The sequence below is a fragment of the Thalassophryne amazonica genome, chromosome 22 (assembly GCF_902500255.1).
Source record: "Thalassophryne amazonica chromosome 22, fThaAma1.1, whole genome shotgun sequence".
Lineage (NCBI taxonomy): Eukaryota > Metazoa > Chordata > Actinopteri > Batrachoidiformes > Batrachoididae > Thalassophryne > Thalassophryne amazonica.
The window spans coordinates 26,840,296-26,857,777 of record NC_047124.1 but is presented as its reverse complement, the minus strand read 5'-3'; the positions used below and the strand labels follow the sequence as shown (position 1 = coordinate 26,857,777).

At 44.7% G+C, this 17,482-nt stretch overlaps 1 protein-coding gene across 2 annotated transcripts in view; it reads right to left on the bottom strand.

Annotated features, from left to right (window-relative positions):
• LOC117504222 (tyrosine-protein phosphatase non-receptor type 12-like) overlaps positions 1-17,482 on the bottom strand; it is a 133,505-nt gene that overhangs the window by 115,631 nt on the left and 392 nt on the right. For both annotated transcript variants that reach the window (XM_034163619.1, XM_034163621.1), the window contains exon 1: positions 17,350-17,482. This exon is cut by the window's right edge and continues 392 nt beyond it. In XM_034163619.1, coding sequence (XP_034019510.1) covers positions 17,350-17,454 — 105 coding nt within the window. In that variant the 5' untranslated portion in view covers positions 17,455-17,482. The remainder of the gene's footprint in view (positions 1-17,349) is intronic.

Sequence of the window (17,482 nt, the reverse complement as noted above, 5' to 3'; positions counted from 1 at the left end):
ATGAGTCTCCCTCTTCACCCAGGAGCGTTCTTCAGGTCCGTACCCCTCCAGTCCACCAAATACTGGAAGCCCCGGCCCATCCTACGGACATCCAAGAGCCGGCGCACAGTCGAGCCGGCTCGCCATCGATGATCCGGGCCGGAGGTGGTGCCGGACCCGGAGTACAGAGGGTGAGGTTGTGATGCGGCTTTATCCGGGACACATGGGAAAACGGGATGGATCCGCAGTGAGGCTTCAGCTTCCGGCCGCACTGCGGCTGCGACTGATGACCTTGAGGATCTTGAATGGACCGATGTACCGATCCTGCAGTTTGGGTGAGTCACTTTGAGGGGAATGTCCTTTGTTGACAACCACACTTCCTGCCCTGGCCGATACGCAGGGGCCGGGGGTCCGCCAACGGTCTGCATGGGCTTTCGTCCTCATCCGGGCCCTTAGCAAAGCAGAACGGGCGGCACGCCACACCCGACGGCACTTCCGCAGGTGGGCCTGACCGAGGGCACACCGACCTCCTCCCTCAACCACCGGAAACAAAGGGGGCTGGTACCCCAGACACACCTCAAAAGGGGAGAGGCCGGTGGCTGACGACACTGGCTGTTATGGGCATACTCGATCCAGGCCAAATGGGTGCTCCAGGCCGCCGGGGTGCGCGGGCCGTCACGCAACGCAGGGCCGTTCCACCTCCTGATTAGCCCGTTCTGCTTGCCCGTTGGTCTGGGGATGATACCCGGATGAGAGACTCACCGTGGCCCCCAGTTCCCGGCAGAAGCTCCTCCAGACTTGCGAGGAGAACTGGGGACCGCGATCGGAGACGATGTCTGTTGGAATCCCATGCAGCCGGACGACGTGGTGGACCAGGAGGTCCGCTGTCTCCTGGGCAGTCGGGAGCTTCGGGGAGGACCACGAAGTGGGCCGCCTTGGAGAATCGGTCCACTATCGTGAGGATGGTAGTGTTGCCCTGGGACGGCGGGAGGCCCGTGACAAAATCCAGGCCAATGTGGGACCAGGGGCGATGAGGCACGGGCAGCGGCTGGAGCAATCCCGATGCCCTACGGTGGTTCAGCCTTGCCCCTGGCGCAGGTGGTGCAGGCCTGGATATAATCTCCGGACGTCGGCCTCTAGGGACGCCCACCAGAAGCGCTGCCGGACAACTGCCACGGTTCTTCGCACCCCTGGATGACAGGAGAACTTGGAGCCGTGACAGAAGTCCAGGACTGCAGCCCGGGCTCTGGTGGAACGTAAAGTCTTTCTTCGGCCCAGTTCCGGGGTCCAGGCTTCGGCCAGGGCCTCCCCGGACGGTTCTCTCTACGTCCAGGTGAGGGTGTGGCCACGATAGCGGACTCCGGGATGATGGTTCCGGTGGATCCGACAACTCCGTTTGACTTCATCTCATGTACCCGGGGACAAGGCATCCGATCTCTGGTTTTTGGTCCCGGGACGGTAGGTGATCCGGAAGTCAAATGGCCGAAGAAAACAGGACCAGCGGGCTTGCCTGGGGTTCAGCCGCTTGGCGGGTCCTGATATACTCCAGGTTCCGGTGGTCAGTGAAAACCGTTGAATGGCACGGACGTTCCCCCAACAGATGTCTCCACTCTTCAAGAGCCTCTTTCACCGCAAGGAGTTCTCGATTGCCGACGTCATAGTTCCGTTCGGCCGGGGTCAACCTGCGGGGAAAAAATAGGCACCACGGTGAAGGACCTTATTGGTCTCTCCGCTCTGGGAAAGCACAGCTCCTATCCCTGAGTCCGAGGCGTCCACTTCAACCACAAACTGGCGACTAGGATCGGGCTGCACCAGAACGGGGCAGTACGACGAGAAGCGCCCGTTTCAACCTCTTGAACGCGGCATCGCAACGATCCGACCAGGTGAAGGGGACTTTTGGAGAGGTCAGGGCTGTCAGGGGGCTAACTACCTGACTTGAGCCTTAATGAACCTCCTATAGAAATTTGCAAAGCCGAGGAACTGTTGCAGCTGCCTACGGCTGGTGGGTTGGGGCCAGTCTCTCCACCGCCGCGACCTTGGCCGGATCAGGAGCGACGGAGTTAGGGGAGATGATAAACCCCAGGAAGGACAAAGAAGTGCGGTGGAACTCGCACTTCTCGCCCTTCACAAACAGCCGGTTCTCTACAACCGCTGCAGGACCTGACGTCCTGGTCTCAGGATCCGGAGAAAGAGAAAGATGAGTATATCGTCCAGATATACGAAGACGAATCGGTGCAGGAAATCCGCAAGACATCATTAACCAATGCTTGGAACGTCGCTGGGGGCGTTTGTAAGACCGAACGGCATGACCAGGTACTCAAAGTGACCTAAGGGGGTGTTAAATGCCGTCTTCCACTCGTCTCCCTCCGGATCCGAACCCAGGTGATACGCATTTCTAAGATCTAGCTTAGTGAACATTTGGGCTCCATGCAGGGGCCCGTGAACACTGAATCCAACAAGGGCAATGGGTATCGGTTACGAACCGTGATTTCATTCAGCCCCCTGTAATCAATGCATGGACATAGTCCGCCATCCTTTTTCCCCACAAAAAAGAAACCCTGCACCATCGGGGAGGTGGAATTCCGGATCAACCCGGCAGCTAAAGAGTCCGGATGTAGGTCTCCATTGATTCGCGCTCCGGTCGTGAGAGGTTGTACAGCCTGCTGGACGGGAAACTCAACGCCTGGAACCAAATCAATGGCACAATCGTACGGGCGGTGCGGGGGAAGGGTGAGCGCCAGATCCTTACTTGAACACATCCACCAAGGTCATGGTACTCCACCGGCACCGTCCCGAGATTGGGCGGGACTCTGACTCCTCCCTAGCCTGGGAACCGGGAGGAAACCGAGGGAACCTAAACATACCCGATGGCAGGTCTCGCTCCACTGAACCACTACCCCGGACGGCCAATCGATCCGGGGATTGTGTTTTACCATCCAGGGGAACCCGAGAATCACACGGGAGGTGGCAGGAGTCACAAAAAACTCGATCTCCTCCCGGTGGTTCCCTGACAACACCAGATTTTACTGGAGGTGTCTTATGTGTGATTAAAGGGAGTAGGGAGCCATCTAGTGCCCGTACTTGCACAGGTGAAGTAAGTGCCACCAGAGGGAGCCTGCCTCCCTGGCCCATTTGCTGTCTAGCAAATTCCCTTCAGAAGCCCGTGTCCACCAGTGCTGGGGCCTGAAGGGTTAAATCCTCATAAAGGATTGTAACTGGGAGTCGTGTGGCAATATGGGTGTGTCCCACGTGAATGTCTTGGCCCCACCCCTAGCCCAGTTTCTAGGGGCGGGCGTTGGTGTTTAACCGCTCGGGGCCGTCCCTCACTTGATGCTCTATCGAGCCACAAACAAAGCACGCTCCGCGGACCAGCCTCCTCTGTCTATCCGGTGGTCTAAATGTGGCCCTGCTCGTGTCCATAGCTTCATCAGCAGGGGGAGCTGTAACCACACGGAGCGTAGAGGCCGTGGAGCATGGGGAGGGCGGAGCTCGGTCGGAGCTGGAAGGGAGAGGGACGGCGCGTGCCCGGCCATGCCTTCGTCTCGTTCCCGACGGCGTTCTTCTAACCGATTGTCTAATCGTATAACGAGATCAATAAGCCCGTCTAAATCCCGCGGTTCGTCCTTAGCCACCAGGTGCTCCTTCAGGACCAACGACAGTCCGTTTACGAAGGCGGCGCGGAGGGCAGTGCTATTCCAGCCGGACCTCGCAGCCGCGATGCGGAAGTCGACTGCATAAGCAGCTGCGCTCCGGCGCCCCTGTCTCATTGACAGCAGCACGGCTGAAGCGGTCTCTCCTCTATTTGGGTGATCGAACACTGTTTCTGAACTCCCTCACAAACCCATCATATGTCTGAAGAGCCGTGAATTTTGCTCCCAGAGCGCTGTAGCCCAATGCGCGTGCCTCACCGCGAAGCAGATTTATCACATAAGCTATTTTGCTAGCAATCAGTCGCGTACATGACGGGACGTTGTGCGAAGACGAGCGAACACTGCTAAGAAAGTCCGAGCACGGTCTCCACACAACCCCCGTACGGCTCTGGAGGGCTTATGTATGCTTCCGGGGAGGTGGGAGGGGTGAGGGGAAGGTGGGAGTGCAGGAGTGTGAGTACTTATCCAAACAGTCCAATACAGTCTCCAGCTGTACTACTCACTATCTGCTATCAACACACAAGCAACAAAGTATTATTGTCAAGACACACATTGGCTGAGTACGTTACCTCCTCGGTAGAGCGATATCTCGGCCAAAGAGGTGGAGATGACGTCTTGATGATATACCGATGCAGATCAGATGATTGGTGACAGCTGTCATAGGTGATAAGTGACAGCTGTCACCCCGGCTGCTCCTGTGAGGCGGCAGCGCCCTCTGGTGCCTGGAGCCCGCACTCCAGGCAGGGTGCCCTCTGTGGTGGTGGGCCAGCAGTACCTCCTCTTCAGCGGCCCACACAACAATCTCCCCATTTTCTGAATGCAGGTTCACAAATGCATCACGCACCAAATCATGAGCACACACGAGTGAGACACACATGCACATTTATCCAAATCACACGTTGTCAGAATTTGTTAGACAATGGAGAGGACAGAAGGCTTTTTTTTTTTCAAAAAAAATGCTATGATTTTCAAACTGTGTAGAAGAGTCAGTAGAAGCTGCAGTTTAAATCCAGGACAATTTGTTATGAAATCGACCAAGAAAGAATGTTGCAAGCTCCGGCAAGCACCTTCCATGAAGTAGGGAGTAGATAAGGAGTGTTTGTTGGTGACTGTACTTAACCATTCTGACACTGAATACAAGATTAGCCTCAGTAAATTCAACACATAGAGACACTTTTTTTGCCAATGTCATTTAACATAACAGATCACATGCTTTTTTTTGCACCACCACTCCTGTCGCAGGTAATTCACTTCGATTTCTTTGTAACACAAATCACAGTTATGTGGCGTGAGTTAACAATGCGTAACCCGGGAGAGGTCACTTATAGTGATATTTTATAAAATGTGCACGTTTTCCTTTAATTGAACCCTCAAATTAATAAACGTGTGCACGTTCCCTTTAATGGAGCCCTAAAAATTACTGTAGTAAAATGAGCTCACACTCCTGTAAAATGAGATCACAATAATTGTGCACACAATATACCCAAACAAGAGCACAATATAGTAAAACAAGAAACACAGTATAGTAAATTGTGCACACCAATATCGTAAATGAGGGAACCAATTTAGCAAAATGAGCGTGCAATGTAGTACATCGAGTGCACATTCTCTCGAAATGCACAACATTTGCAATGACACTGCGAGGGACTCTGTACAACCATGGCTGTGGGTTAGGGATCAAAGCAACACAAAATATGTGTTACTTCAGACAACAACACTTTTATTTTTAACCACTCAACGGTTTTTTTTTTTATAAATTTTGCATTGTCTTTCATTTTAGAATAACATGTGGATTTTCTTGCAAGTCTGCAAATTAGCTGACACCATTCACATTTAACTAGGCGGCAGCTATCGATTATTTTAGTAATCGAGTATTCTATCGATTATTCTGGCAATTAATCGAATTAATCGGATAAAAAGTACTTTTGCATTTTTTAAACAACATCAATAGTCCAGGGCTCTCCCCCTAAGCAATGGCACAATGTTGCTGTGCCAAAGTGTTGCCGTTTTGCTGAAATGGCGATGGGATGTGGCTTTATGTTCCGTTTTTTTTTTCCAACTTGTAAAATTTAACCATTTTGAGTTTGTTTGTTTGTTTGTTTTAAAGGCTGGTGGACTGGGTCTCTACGTGATTTTTTTTTTAATCCCTCTTTCTCTGCGATTCAGCAGATGCATTTCAGCTGGAGATTGAAACATGCAAGCCTCACAGTCACTGTTTTTGTTTTAAGCTACCGTGTTTGTTTAGCATTGTGTGTTGCCCCAAAAAAGCGAAAATTAAAAAGCAAAACACTCAGTGCAAGTCTGAACAAAACAGACAGCAGCTGGCTTCGACTGTGGGTACCCGGCTGTTGGGTCAATAGTCGCTGACCACCTCGAGCAGGCTGTGTGTTTTTAAAAATAGACAAACACACCGCTTCACTTTAAATGTGCAGTAAGTCTGATCAGTGTGGATCCTCTTTCTCTTAAAAGGCTTTATTTACTCTGTGTCACATTGGAAAGCAGTAGCTTTAAGGGCTAAGTTATTAGCTGTTACACGGCCCCTGAGGCACGCTGTATTCTTCTTCTGTTGTTTTTTTCTGGGGATGTTACAGCACCACACACAGGCCTGGCATATGTACTACAACGTTAAACGAAGATTCAAGGCCACAGAACTTTTGCCCCCGATCAATTTTTGTCATCGAATATTCGACTTATCGTTTCAGCCCTACCATTTAGCAAGCGGGACTGAAATGTTTTGACACTTGATACAAAAATGTCCAACTCTGCAAAAAAAAGTATGAGCTTGGAGCACAGCTGTTATGACAACTGTCTTCATGAATCAGGCATTTTTTATTGTCTGAATGGCTGCTAATCAGCTTGTGGCAGGATTAATGGGAAACTGTGTAGGATAGGTGGTACTTGAGGGCGGGTTGTGAAAACCACTGTGTTAAATCAATGAAGTGACTAGCGGTGGGCAGTGCACTATCTCAACACCACTTTGAAATCACCATTTGTAAATAATCACTATACGGGTATATAACTGGAACACCGGTTTAAGCACTTGTTCGGGCTCGTTCTAATTCACACGTCTGCATGCTTCTGACTGATTCAAACAAGAGAAATATGTGCACTCAAATGCAGGGATCTCCCTAACCCTCACCGCCCCTGCATATGCCGAATGATGTGGCCGAGGCTTGTGAATTCACCATGATGGTTAATTAAAAAAAAAAAAAACTGCCAGTCAAAACTCAGATTTCTGTCCTTTTTTGAAGAACAGTAAAAGCCCTTTTGCATTTGTGATGCAAAGCAAACAGAGGCTTAAATACAGAAGATGTGACTCCTTGACGGCATAAATACAGACGCTGGAACAATTAAATGTTGCAGTTTTTGTTTCGTTAATTACAAGCACACAAACACATTCAGTGATATGTGCACACAACAGAGTACATGGGGCGGTGGATGCGGACTCTGGACACGGGTGAAGCACTTGCCGCCACTGTGCAGCTGAAATGGCTGAAAAAGTGCAAATAAAGTATTTACTTTACAGTACTGTGCGTGACAGTGCCCCCCAGTGGAGAAAACAAGGTGAGCGGGGATGCAGCTGAACAGTAGCAAAAATCATAAAGTGACCAGTTTAACAGATCTGGACTGAATCCAGGGAGCTCGACTTGGATTTGGTCACGGATGATTCAGACTTCAACTCGGACTCGAGGATTGACTGCATTCGGACTTGGAAGTTGGAGATGAGAACTCAGGAAGCTCTGGTTTTTAATAGATCATAATAATTTGGCATTAAGAGATTTCAGGGTGGCAGACAGTGATTTCACTGCGTGATTCCATCACCATTGACTGTTTACAACATATTTAATGAGGTAACTAACCATTTTACGCTAGTTTTATGAAGAATGCTAAATGTCTGGATGCAGCGTTTGTTGCTGTAAAAAGGTGAAGAACCACAGCTCAGAGTTTTTCTTCAGTGCAGGGTACACTGCAGATTATTTTGCTCATGTAAAACCATTACTGATCTTATACACTATGTATAATACTTTGTAAGTACTAAACAAGCTGCTAGCTGATGCGTTCACTGTGCGTCTGTCATTTCAAAGAGTCACCGGAATTTCGCAGAGTTTCTGCTTAAACTGCCTCGTTCTGCTTGAAAACTGACTTTAGAATGATTTAAGAGGTTTTACCTTTATCATCTGATGGATAATAACCACATTAATCCATTTGATTGCTTTTGGGGAAGAGACTCCATCTCAGAGGCGTTGCTGAGCTCCGAAATGACGCATGTGCAAGATGCAAGATTTTTAGGGGCGGACTGTTCGGTCTGCGACACCGGGAGTATTAGGCTAAATGATTAAATAATAAAACAATTTATAAGGTACTTGTCAGAAATGCATTTCTCTTTTAAAATGTGGGAAAATGTTTCTAGATAGCTCCCATTTATGACTATTGTAGCATCATTCTTTTTTCTCGTCACCTTTTGTGTTGATTTTAAGCTATTATACTCAAATCACATCCACAGCAAGGTCGGCCCCGGGGTTGTCAACAGTATTAGAAAATGTGTATCACTGCGATCTTATCAAGATTTTCAGCCATCTTCTCCACCACTGTAACCCCAAGATATACCCTGAGGTCTGGAGAGACCTCGGTAGGAAATTTATATTTAGTCAGAATAATTAATGAGAATTTTACAAAAACATGGTGTCTGTAATGAGAAATACATGTAAACCAAAAAATATTTTCAGAACAACCCAAAAGTTTGAATTTTAACAACATCAACAACATAAAAACATTTGAGTTACATAAAATATGCTTGTTTGTTTTTGCTATGAATTAAAAAATTTCCATGGACAAAGAGGACCAAACTAAAACCCTGAAGAACCTTTGTAGCTGGGAAGGTGATTATGAAGATGGTTCTCCAGCGGAAATGTTCACTTTCATCTTTGAAAAGAAAATGGATGATGACTATTTCTGCACACAAATTGTGGACAAGAAAAATTACATTTATACCAGATTTGAAGGCTGACTTTTATACCGAGTGTTAAAATATTGTTTTGTATCTTTATTTACATAACATATTTATATATTAATAGAAAATACATGAACAACTGCTGAAGGGTCTCTTTCTTTTTTCCTATGTGTCCAGCTTCCACACCATGATGTTCCTCTTTGTGTTGCGGGGTTTCAGCGCGGTTTCACTTTGGAAGCCATACAATCACAACAGTTTGTTATTGGATGCCATACGAAGCAGTGGAATATGGTACCTTATCAATAGTGACTGTCTTTTAAATCAATTATGCTATTGTTCTTCAAGAGATCATTCAGCATTTTGCTATTACCCATAATGCAATATGGCACACACAAAATCATAAAAGTTTGTGTTAGAGGCCATTCCGTTTACTCTGAGTTGTTTGTTCTTTCTGTGGGTATTGGGCATCATGGTCTTGTTTGAGAGTGGGCACTAAAGGGGTAAATATGATGCATATGTCGCAATACTTCTACTTCCGGGGACTGCCCTCATCTGTCCCCACCAGGAACATGGCACTTTCTGAGTTTTTGGGCAGATTACACTGCAAACAATGTGAAAATACAAAGAAAAGTGATGATGCAGTGGAAAGATGTGCTGCAGTTTGTTTATGACCTGGAGCTCAAACACGTCAAGGCGGTTGTGCAGGCGAGAGACCACAGCTACTATGTCAAGGTGTGTAGGCTAAAACTTAGCGACATGACCTCTCCCATTTGCCTTGTCTTCCCGTCTCCACTGGAAAGCGAAAAAAATAAACCCTGCACTTTTCGCGACTGCTTTGGTGATTGCAGCCAAAAACAAAACAGTACACTATTTATCTGTTAGAAGTGAAGCTGTGTTTGTGGAGGCTGTCCCCGAAAGTGGTCGAATCCCGCAATATCATGCAGTGGTTCAAACAAGACTGCGGTTCCCTATTATTTGAGCAAAAATGTACTATTGACTGTTGCAGTTTGTCTCTTTGCTTTGGTGATCTTAGAGCAGTCAGAGGAGCTGCGTGTCAGTCAGAGAGCTGCGTGTCGTAACTAGAGAGCTGCGTGTCGTCAGAGCGAGCTGCAAAAGATTGGTACCTGAGTTTTCAGAGGTGGTGTTTGTAGTTGCCATCTGCCACGCCGGTTGTTTGCCAACCCTGGACAGTGGGAATACCACCTCAACCGGCAACTTAGCCCGCGACTGGACAGCAACAACGTCCCGAGGCCCGCCCAACGTGGTGAATTCACTTGAGGGCCGCGCACTGCGTCATTAAAGCCGCACGTCACGAGTGCCGCTTCCCCGAGGCCTCGTGCAGCCACCGCGGATACCATCAGCGTGGAAACACCGAGGCCGTCCGCGCTTGGCACCAGCGCAGTGCAGATCCATCCCGGTGACAAACAACGCAGGCTGTTAACATCGGCGATCGACAAGCTGCTCATAAGCCAACCATGGGGCCCTAAGAAGGTTCTGACAGCGGAGGAAGGTGACGATATTAAAAAATCTCTGGACTTTCTATCAGAGGAGATTTCTGTTGTGAAGCAGCAACAGAAATCAATCATGGATCTGGTGGAGGAGGTGAAGGCATTACGGCTCCAGAACGCCGAGAAAGACCGGCATCTGGTGCAGCTGGAAAATAGAGTGGCTGAATTGGAGCAGTACACCAGAATTAACGACGTCATCATCACAGGTCTTCACATCAAACCACGGTCCTATGCACGGGCGGGTAACAGATGAGAGCGGAGGGGATCCCAGTGAACAGGAGGTCAGCTCTGTGGAAAAACAGGTTGCTGATTTCCTCCTATCTAAAGGTATAGAAATGGATTTAAATAACATTGAAGCATGCCACCCTCTGGCCGGAGAAATGACGGTGATAAACGAACCGTCATCATGAGATTCATCAACAGAAAACACAAAACAGCACTGTTAAAACAAGGAAGAAAACTGAAAGGGACAAACGTATTCATCAATGAACATCTCACCAAACGGAATGCCGACATCGCCAGGAAAGCACGCTTCTTACAGAAACAGGGAAAAATCCAGCACACATGGACTTCAAACTGTAAAATATTCATCAAACTGAACGGATCACCTGAACAAGCAAAGGTTATGGCAATAAGGAACATCGAGGAGCTGGACAAATATGAACAATAGGTATGAGGACTCAAACACATCACAGCACCATGATGCAGACTGGAGCAAACCACTCATCCACATCATCTACACCCGGAGACAAGAGAGACATAATGACTAAGGATAATGATCCGTTTATTTCTGCCCAGGAGCTCTGTCTAGATACATTTAATTATAATAACTCTGCTAACCACCCCTTCGAATCTGAAAATGATCCTGATACCTTTTTCAGTGAGAATATTGTGAGACAGTGCAAATATTTTACAGAAGAACAATTCAAAAATTATAAAATCAATGATGAAGATTTTTCAATTATACATTTCAACAGCAGAAGTCTTTCTCGTAATCTGTCCACTATTAATGATTGTTTGAAAACATCCAAAAAACGTTTTTCAGTTATTGCAATTTCAGAAACATGGTTAAATGAGGATAATAAAGATCTGGTATATCTTGATGGTTATGAATTGTTCCTGGTTAATAGGCAGACGAGAAGGGGCGGAGGCGTTGTATTGTTTGTAAGGTCAGATTATAACTGTAAACTCATAAACAACATGTCATTTACAGTGGACAACATCATGGAATGTGTTACCATAGAAATTACATGTATAAACTCCAAAAACATAATTGTTAGTTGCATTTACAGAGCTCCTGGGACAAATATTGACACCTTTGAAGACATTATCTTAGGAATGTACAACAAAATCAACAGAAATAAGCATTTATTTGTCTGTGGAGATTTCAATATAGATTTTTTAAACCCTCACAATCATCCACAAATTACCTCATTTATAAACACCTTGTACTGTTTAGGACTGTTTCCAACCATCATTCATCCTAGCAGAATAACTATGGATACAACAACTCTCATTGACAATATTTTAACTAACGTTATATCCGGTAATCTTAGTGGGGGACTACTGGTCAGTAATATCAGTGATCACTTGCCAGTTTTCTCAGTCTTTGCATTGGAGGGTTGTTGTATGTATCGAAGCAATATCAAATTCATGAGTAGAAAAGTAACACCTGAAACAATTGATAATTTAAGGGAGGATTTATCAAGTCAGAATTGGTCAGATGTTTTTGTTGATGATGTTGACAGGTCATATGATGCTTTCATTTCCATTTTTTCCAGTTTGTATAATAAACACTGTCCATTTGTTGACAAAATATATAGAAATCAATATAGCAACAAACCATGGATAACTAAGGGACTTCAGAGGGAATGTAAAAAGAAAAATGTACTATATAAACAATTCATAAAACTATGAACTAAGGAAGCTGAAAGTAAGTATAAAACATATAAGAATAAGTTAATCAATATCATGAGACTCAGTAAAAAAACATATTATAATGAGTTACTTGTCAAAAATAGAAATAACATCAAAAACACATGGAACATATTAAATGAAATAGTAAAAAAGAATAGAGTAACTAGAGATTATCCTTCATTTTTTCAGAGTAACAACTACATCACGATTGATAACGAGTCTATTGCTGAACACTTTAATGAATACTTCGTTAATGTGGGTAAAAATCTTGCCAGTAAAATTGACTCATCAACTAATAACTTCTGGGTAAATAATTCAACGTTTAACAAATCTGTTTCAATGTTCATTGGTGGTACTCATGAAAGGGAAATACTTGATCTGGTTCATGGTTCAAAAAGAAAGAAATCGACTGATTTTAATAATTTGGATATGGCTTTATTAAAAAAAGTTATTGATTGTATAGTAAAACCGTTCAATTATATTTGCAATATGTCACTAAGTACTGGTAAATTTCCTTCTCAAATGAAAACAGCCAAAGTAATTCCTCTGTTTACTGGTGACAAACACACATTTTCTAATTATAGACCTATATCACTCCTGCCACAATTTTCCAAAATTTTGGAAAAAATATTTGCTAAAAGATTAAATGATTATTTACTGAAGCATAATATCATTTGTGAAGAACAATATGGATTCAGAAAGTCTCTAACTATACTCAACAAAAATATAAACGCAACACTTTTGGTTTTGCTCCCATTTTGTATGAGATGAACTCAAAGATCTAAAACTTTTTCCACATACACAATATCACCATTTCCCTCAAATATTGTTCACAAACCAGTCTAAATCTGTGATAGTGAGCACTTCTCTGTTGCTGAGATAATCCATCCCACCTCACAGGTGTGCCATATCAAGATGCTGATTAGACACCATGATTAGTGCACAGGTGTGCCTTAGACTGCCCACAATAAAAGGCCACTCTGAAAGGTGCAGTTTTGTTTTATTGGGGGTGATACCAGTCAGTATCTGGTGTGACCACCATTTGCCTCATGCAGTGCAACACATCTCCTTCGCATCATCCGTGAAGAGAACACCTCTCCAATGTGCCAAATGCCAGCGAATGTGAGCATTTGCCCACTCAAGTCGGTTACGACGACGAACTGGAGTCAGGTCGAGACCCCGATGAGGACGACGAGCATGCAGATGAGCTTCCCTGAGACGATTTCTGACAGTTTGTGCAGAAATTCTTTGGTTATGCAAACCGATTGTTTCAGCAGCTGTCCGAGTGGCTGGTCTCAGACGATCTTGGAGGTGAACATGCTGGATGTGGAGGTCCTGGGCTGGTGTGGTTGCACGTGGTCTGCGGTTGTGAGGCTGGTTGGATGTACTGCCAAATTCTCTGAAACGCCTTTGGAGACGACTTATGGCAGAGAAATGAACATTCAATACACGAGCAACAGCTCTGGTTGACATTCCTGCTGTCAGCATGCCAATTGCATGCTCCCTCAAATCTTGCGACATCTGTGGCATTGTGCTGTGTGATAAAACTGCACCTTTCAGAGTGGCCTTTTATTATGGGCAGTCTAAGGCACACCATGGAATACTATTAAGTAAACTGCAGAAATATGGAATCAGAGGTCTGGCATATGAATGGATAGCTAGTTATTTACAAGGCAGATTTCAGTATGTTCAATTCAATAATACAAATTCTGAACTCAGGGATGTCACATGTGGGGTGCCGCAGGGCTCAGTGCTGGGTCCTTTGTTGTTTATAATCTATATAAATGATATAAGTTGGGTGTCGAGTTCACTGAGATGTGTCCTTTTTGCGGATGATACAACTGTGTTCTGTAGCGGTGAAAATCTTGAACAGCTTCTGGACATAGTGGAGAAAGAACTGGAAAAATTTAAGGTTTGGTTTGACGCTAATAAGTTGTCACTCAACCTTGGGAAAACTAAATGTATTATATTTGGAAATAAACAGGCACCCAAATGTAAAAATTTAACTATAAACAATAAGGAAATTGAGTTAGTAACAGAGAATAAATTTTTAGGTGTTATAATTGATAATAAACTTAGCTGGAAACCACATATAAATTATGTGAAATCAAAATTGTCAAAAACTATAGCCATTTTGGATAAAGCCAAAGACCTACTGCCGCAAGAAGGGTTACTTACTTTATATCATTCTCTGATGGTACCATATATGACATATTGTGTTGAGTCATGGGGAAACACTTACAAATCAAATACCAATCCAATATTCCTTTTGCAACAACGAGCCATACGAATCATCTGCAATAAACAATATCGTGAACCAACTCATTCTCTGTTTGTGTCTTTAAATTTATTAAAATTCATTGATTTGGTCGATTACATTACAATTCAAACTTTATTTCGAGCGAAAAACCAAGCCTTACCGAGACGTCCAGAGTCTGTTCCGATTGAGGGAATCCAGATATAGTTTAAGAGGTTGTGCAATTTTTATGAAACCACCAGTAAGAACAAATGTAAAGGGTTTTTGTGTGTCTGTGGTTGGGGTGAGGAAATGGAACAAATGTTCAACAGAGGTTAGAATGAGTAGTACCTTAGTGAGATTTAAGAAACTATTCAAAAAGAACGTTATGTCTAAGTATCATAAAGAAGCAAATATAATTTGATTTATATGGAATGTTCAATTTATAAGTGGGACTTATTGTATATTTGAATGTGTGGGTATGTGTATGCGTATGTAGATATATAGATATGGGTAGGTGTATATGTATATAAGTGACTGTGTATATGTATGTATATATTTATGTTTGTAAAGTATATACGTATGTATATAGGTATATATGGCACAGCCCAAGCAGAGGGTCACCCCCAAGAGCCTGGTCTGCTTGAGGTTTCTTCCTTATAGGGAGTTTTTCCTCACCACAGTTGCCTAGTGCTTGCTCTGGGGGTTGGTAAGGTTAGTCCTTACTGGCGTAAAGTGCCTTGATTCGACTTTCTTGTGATCTGGTACTATATAAATATAATTATAAGTGAATAGTATATTGATGTGTATGTCTGTGTGTCGACATGTAGTAGTAAATTTATATTTTTGAAAATATGACTGATTAGAATTGTTGGACTTGTACTAGCAGGGGTGGGAGCTAATAAGCTTTGCTTCAGCCCACACCCTTTCGGACTCACTAGTTTTGTCTGTGTTTGTTTGTGGAATTGTTCATTTTTTTCTATTTGAATATTTTGTGTGCCGAATAAAAAACTTGTCACAGTCATATTCCCATAAGATCTTCTTGCAATATTAAAGTAGACCTGCATTGAAATAAATGTGGTCAGATCTCAGAAAGAAATAGCTGATATGTATTTATAAGACCCTTATGAATGCAGCAAAGTAAATCTGCAAGCCAAAATTTGTAATTCAGCAGAGAAATCTTTGTTTAAAAATGACAAATTTGCAGCTAAAATTTGGCCCTCTGCAAAAACTGTTTGTACATCCGGGACATTGCAGTGGCATGCGACAGAAGACGGAGCACTAGCGCCTTCAGGCCGATCCCGTATTGAAATTGATTTTATCTGTTAGTAATGTTACTGTTATACACATCCTGGTTTCAACATCCAAAAGTAAGCTGCAATGAATGCGAGATACAGCTCTGCATGCTCAGATCAGCGGCGACATCGACAGCAGGCGACGTTCTTCCCTGACGCCTTGCTCTCACTGCCTCTGATGCGTTTACCGAGTCTGCGGGCTCGGTAAAGCCGCAGCGGGCCACTCACACCGCCCCCGTGTCTGCTGTGCAGCCGGCACCACCTCCCATTCTACTGAATGGAGGTGCGGCCAACTTGGCAACAAGTCCAGAGACTATGCTCGCTGTTTTGATGCGAAGCGGCCGGTGACACCTGTTGCCCGCAAGGACAGACTTCTTGCGGCAAAATCCGCAGCGCCGCACGGCCTCGGTAATCGGAGACGCAGAGCTCCGTGGTCGCTGAGAGATTTGTATCTTTTTAATGACTTAGATTCTTTGCGGGTCCCGCATCTGCACCCCGCAACGGTAACACCGGAGGCTAAAGACAGTAGATTTTCAATGAGACACCACTCAATCAAATGGCGGATGAAAAAGTCCCCAAAAATCATTTTCATCAAAAATAAAAGAAATGTGTACTCAAACGTACCGCAAGACAATATGAAGTTTTAAAAAAAGTCGATCCTTCCGTAGTTTTGCGAAGAGCTAAATTTTAGCTGTAAATTTGTCATTTTTTAAATGAAGATTTCTCCGTTGAATGACAGATCTGGGTTTGCAGATTTACTTTACTACATTCAGAAGGATCTTATGTGTAAATATAAGTCATTTTATGGTCCAAAGATCTGACTGCATTTATTTCAATGCAGGTCTACTTTAAACTCAAACTCTTCCAACAATTTTGTGTGCACGCTCTGTAATGCCACATGGGATTATGGGTAATGACAAAACACTGAACTGAGCAGTAAATTTTAACAGAATCGCAATGAATGAGGGCGGGCACACGTCACTTCTGGCGAAGTGGCAAATCCGAAGGCGAGAATTCCTACCCCCACGACTGGCCACTTAATGAACTCACGCTCGGGCTGTATGTTTGTCTTGTATCTAGCTTGCTTCTATCAGCCATCTGAAAGCTATCATTGCCTGGAATGATGACATTTATACACCAAGCTGACCTGAAATGAACCATTGTACATTAAACTGACTTCATGGACGAGTCTGACCTCTTTGAAAAGTGACCAAATCACATGCATTTGCACTGAATTCGGCGATGTTTTCACCGGCCACCAGGGGGCGCTGGGGCGCTACCCGTCCACAGACATATCGCGATGCTCATTTTGAAATGATACGATTCAATATCACGATACCTGAGGTGGTATTGTCACACTTCTAATATGATGTCATACAATACACATTTATTTACCCTTAGTTTGGGTAAATCTGGGCTAATCCTGGGCAAACTGCAGGAGATAATCGTTGCAGTGTAACGAAAATGAGTTCTTGAATATTTAGTGGTTAGTGATTATCAGACAATTAAATCAGACAGATGAGAAATGACACCAAGCAGATTACACTTTATCTTCCAAGCAGTGGAGAAAACACACAAACACACACACACTCAAGAATCAGGCCAGGACTGGAAAGTGAGGTAAATGAGTTCTGATTTGTTGTTGTGTTATTTAAAAAGAGGAAAAGCAGCAGGAGCCGGTGTTGTGTCTGTGCTTTAGGGAGACAATGCTCGGCCGCCATGTAAGGGCTGGAAACGGCAGGAAGAGTGTGGCCGCTCCCGTCTCACCTCCTGACGAACCCAAAAGGTGAAAGAATGGAATGTTTTCACCCACCAGAAAGTCGCTGCCGAAGTTGTCCTGTCCCCTCTCGTCGTCCCCCACGCTCATGGCCCTCACCCCCTGGATAAACTTTCTCAGGATGCCGGCTTGCTCCATCATTCAGTCCCCTTCTAATCCAGCTATCTTA